Here is a 1,670-nt window from a genome sequence, read left to right as displayed (position 1 = left end):
GCCTCCGCGTCCCAGGCCGGGATCGACCAGCCTCTGCCAATCCTCGCCGCCCTTTCGGCCGTGGCCTCCCGCGCCGGGGAGCGGGATCTGTCCGGGCTCCCGATTGGGTCTGTCGTCGTCTTCCGCCTAGCGACAGACTTTCTATGAAGAGATTGGCTCGCTCCCCGGTCGGGGCGTAGCTCGTTCTAAACCTTGAATGGGTCAGCTCCTCGTTTTCAGCCTAGCGACAAGGGCTTTGCTCGCGCGGCATTGGCTCCATCCCTGACGGAGCCCCGCCAAGGCCTAGGATTGGGTAGCGGCTCTCCACCCTACCCTAGTGACTGGGCAGCTCTTTCTTTTGATTGGCTCGAATCCTGTAAAGGGCTTGACCAATCCCCCAAGAGTCACCGTCCGCCTTTCCTGGTCCCCCCGTCTGATTGGCTCCGGCCGCTGGGGGCGTGGCCAAGCCCTCGTGCCCTCAATTGGCCTGCGGCCTTCGACTCACGTTCTCTACACTACTGCGGCGGGGGTCGCTCCGGCCGAGTCCTGACGCCGTGCTCCCCCGGCCCCCTCAGGGATGGCCCGCTCCTGTCCCTGCGTCTGACACCCCCTCCTTGGTCCCATCCCCGCCACAGTCGAAGCCCGTCCCTGCATCCAGGACGGCACCAGCGCCCGCCCGCTCCCCCCCAACAGGTGCCTTACAGGGCCCTCGTCCGCCCGCGGTGGGGGGCAGGGGCCTCGCTCTCCGGCCCTGGCGGGGGGAGAGCGGGGGGGGGGGTCGCGGCTGGGGGACTCTGAGATTAAAAAGTTTTATCTCTGACCGACGAGTGTGGGTCGTGGGTTTCGTCGCAGGCGCTTCTGAGAAGACGGGGTCAGGGGCGGAGGGGCGTCCCAGGCCGTGCGGCTACGGAGTGCATAGGGTCTTTGAGGAACCGTCTCCGGAGCCCACGGGGTCTCCAGCAAAGCCAGGACCCTTCGGCCGGGAGTGTCCCGCCCTAAGAGGCGGCTGGCGGTTAGACAGCAGGTGGGCCTGGCTCGACGACAGGACACGGTAGACGTAATCCCCGAGGACGGCTAGCAACAGACAAGAGGGGCCAGCGCGGTGCCTCACGGGCACCTGCCATCCCAGCACCTTGGGAGCCAGGGCGAGAGGACTGCCTGAGCCCAGGGGTTCGAGACCAGCCAGGGCAGCTCGGCGAGACCTCCTCTCTACGATAAACCAAAAACAAGCCGGGCTCGGTGACTCAGCCTGTAATCCCGCGCCTCTGGGAGGCTGAGGTGGGTGGATGGCCTGAGCCCGCGGGTTCGAGACCCGCCAGGGCAACTTGGCGAGACGTCGTCTCTACAGTCAATCAAAGAATTAGCCGGACGTGGTCGCGCGCGCCTGTAGTTCCGGCTACTCGGAAGGCTGAGGCGGAAGGACCGCCGGAGCCCAGCAGGTCGAGGCTGCGCTGGCCGGGAGCGCACCCCTGCCCTCCAGCCTGGGCGACAGAGTGAGACCCCGATTCAGAGAAAGGGACGAAGGCTCACTGCCACTCAAGCGCTTGTGTCGGCTGTTGACGTGTATTGCCCCCTTCGTGTATTTGCGTCTCAGGCTGGAGCGCAGTGGCACAATCACGGCTCACCGCGGCCTCGACCTCCTGGACTCAGGCGATCCTTCCACCTCAGCCTCCCGAGTAGCTAGGACTACC

The 1,670-nt window shown here is 66.0% G+C and overlaps 1 protein-coding gene across 1 annotated transcript in view; it reads left to right on the top strand.

Annotated features, from left to right (window-relative positions):
* The window catches only part of AKT1S1 (AKT1 substrate 1), a 6,425-nt gene extending 6,278 nt beyond the window's left edge, over positions 1-147 (top strand). The window contains exon 5 of the mRNA XM_021711244.1: positions 16-147. Coding sequence (XP_021566919.1) covers positions 16-147 — 132 coding nt within the window. The remainder of the gene's footprint in view (positions 1-15) is intronic.
* Positions 148-1,670: the final 1,523 nt, after the last annotated feature.

This window comes from Carlito syrichta, unplaced genomic scaffold (genome assembly GCF_000164805.1).
Source record: "Carlito syrichta isolate Samal-C Ts95f unplaced genomic scaffold, Tarsius_syrichta-2.0.1 Scaffold301956, whole genome shotgun sequence".
NCBI classification, from domain to species: Eukaryota; Metazoa; Chordata; class Mammalia; order Primates; family Tarsiidae; genus Carlito; species Carlito syrichta.
Note: the sequence above shows the minus strand (reverse complement) of the source record. Positions and strands in the feature narration are given on the sequence as shown.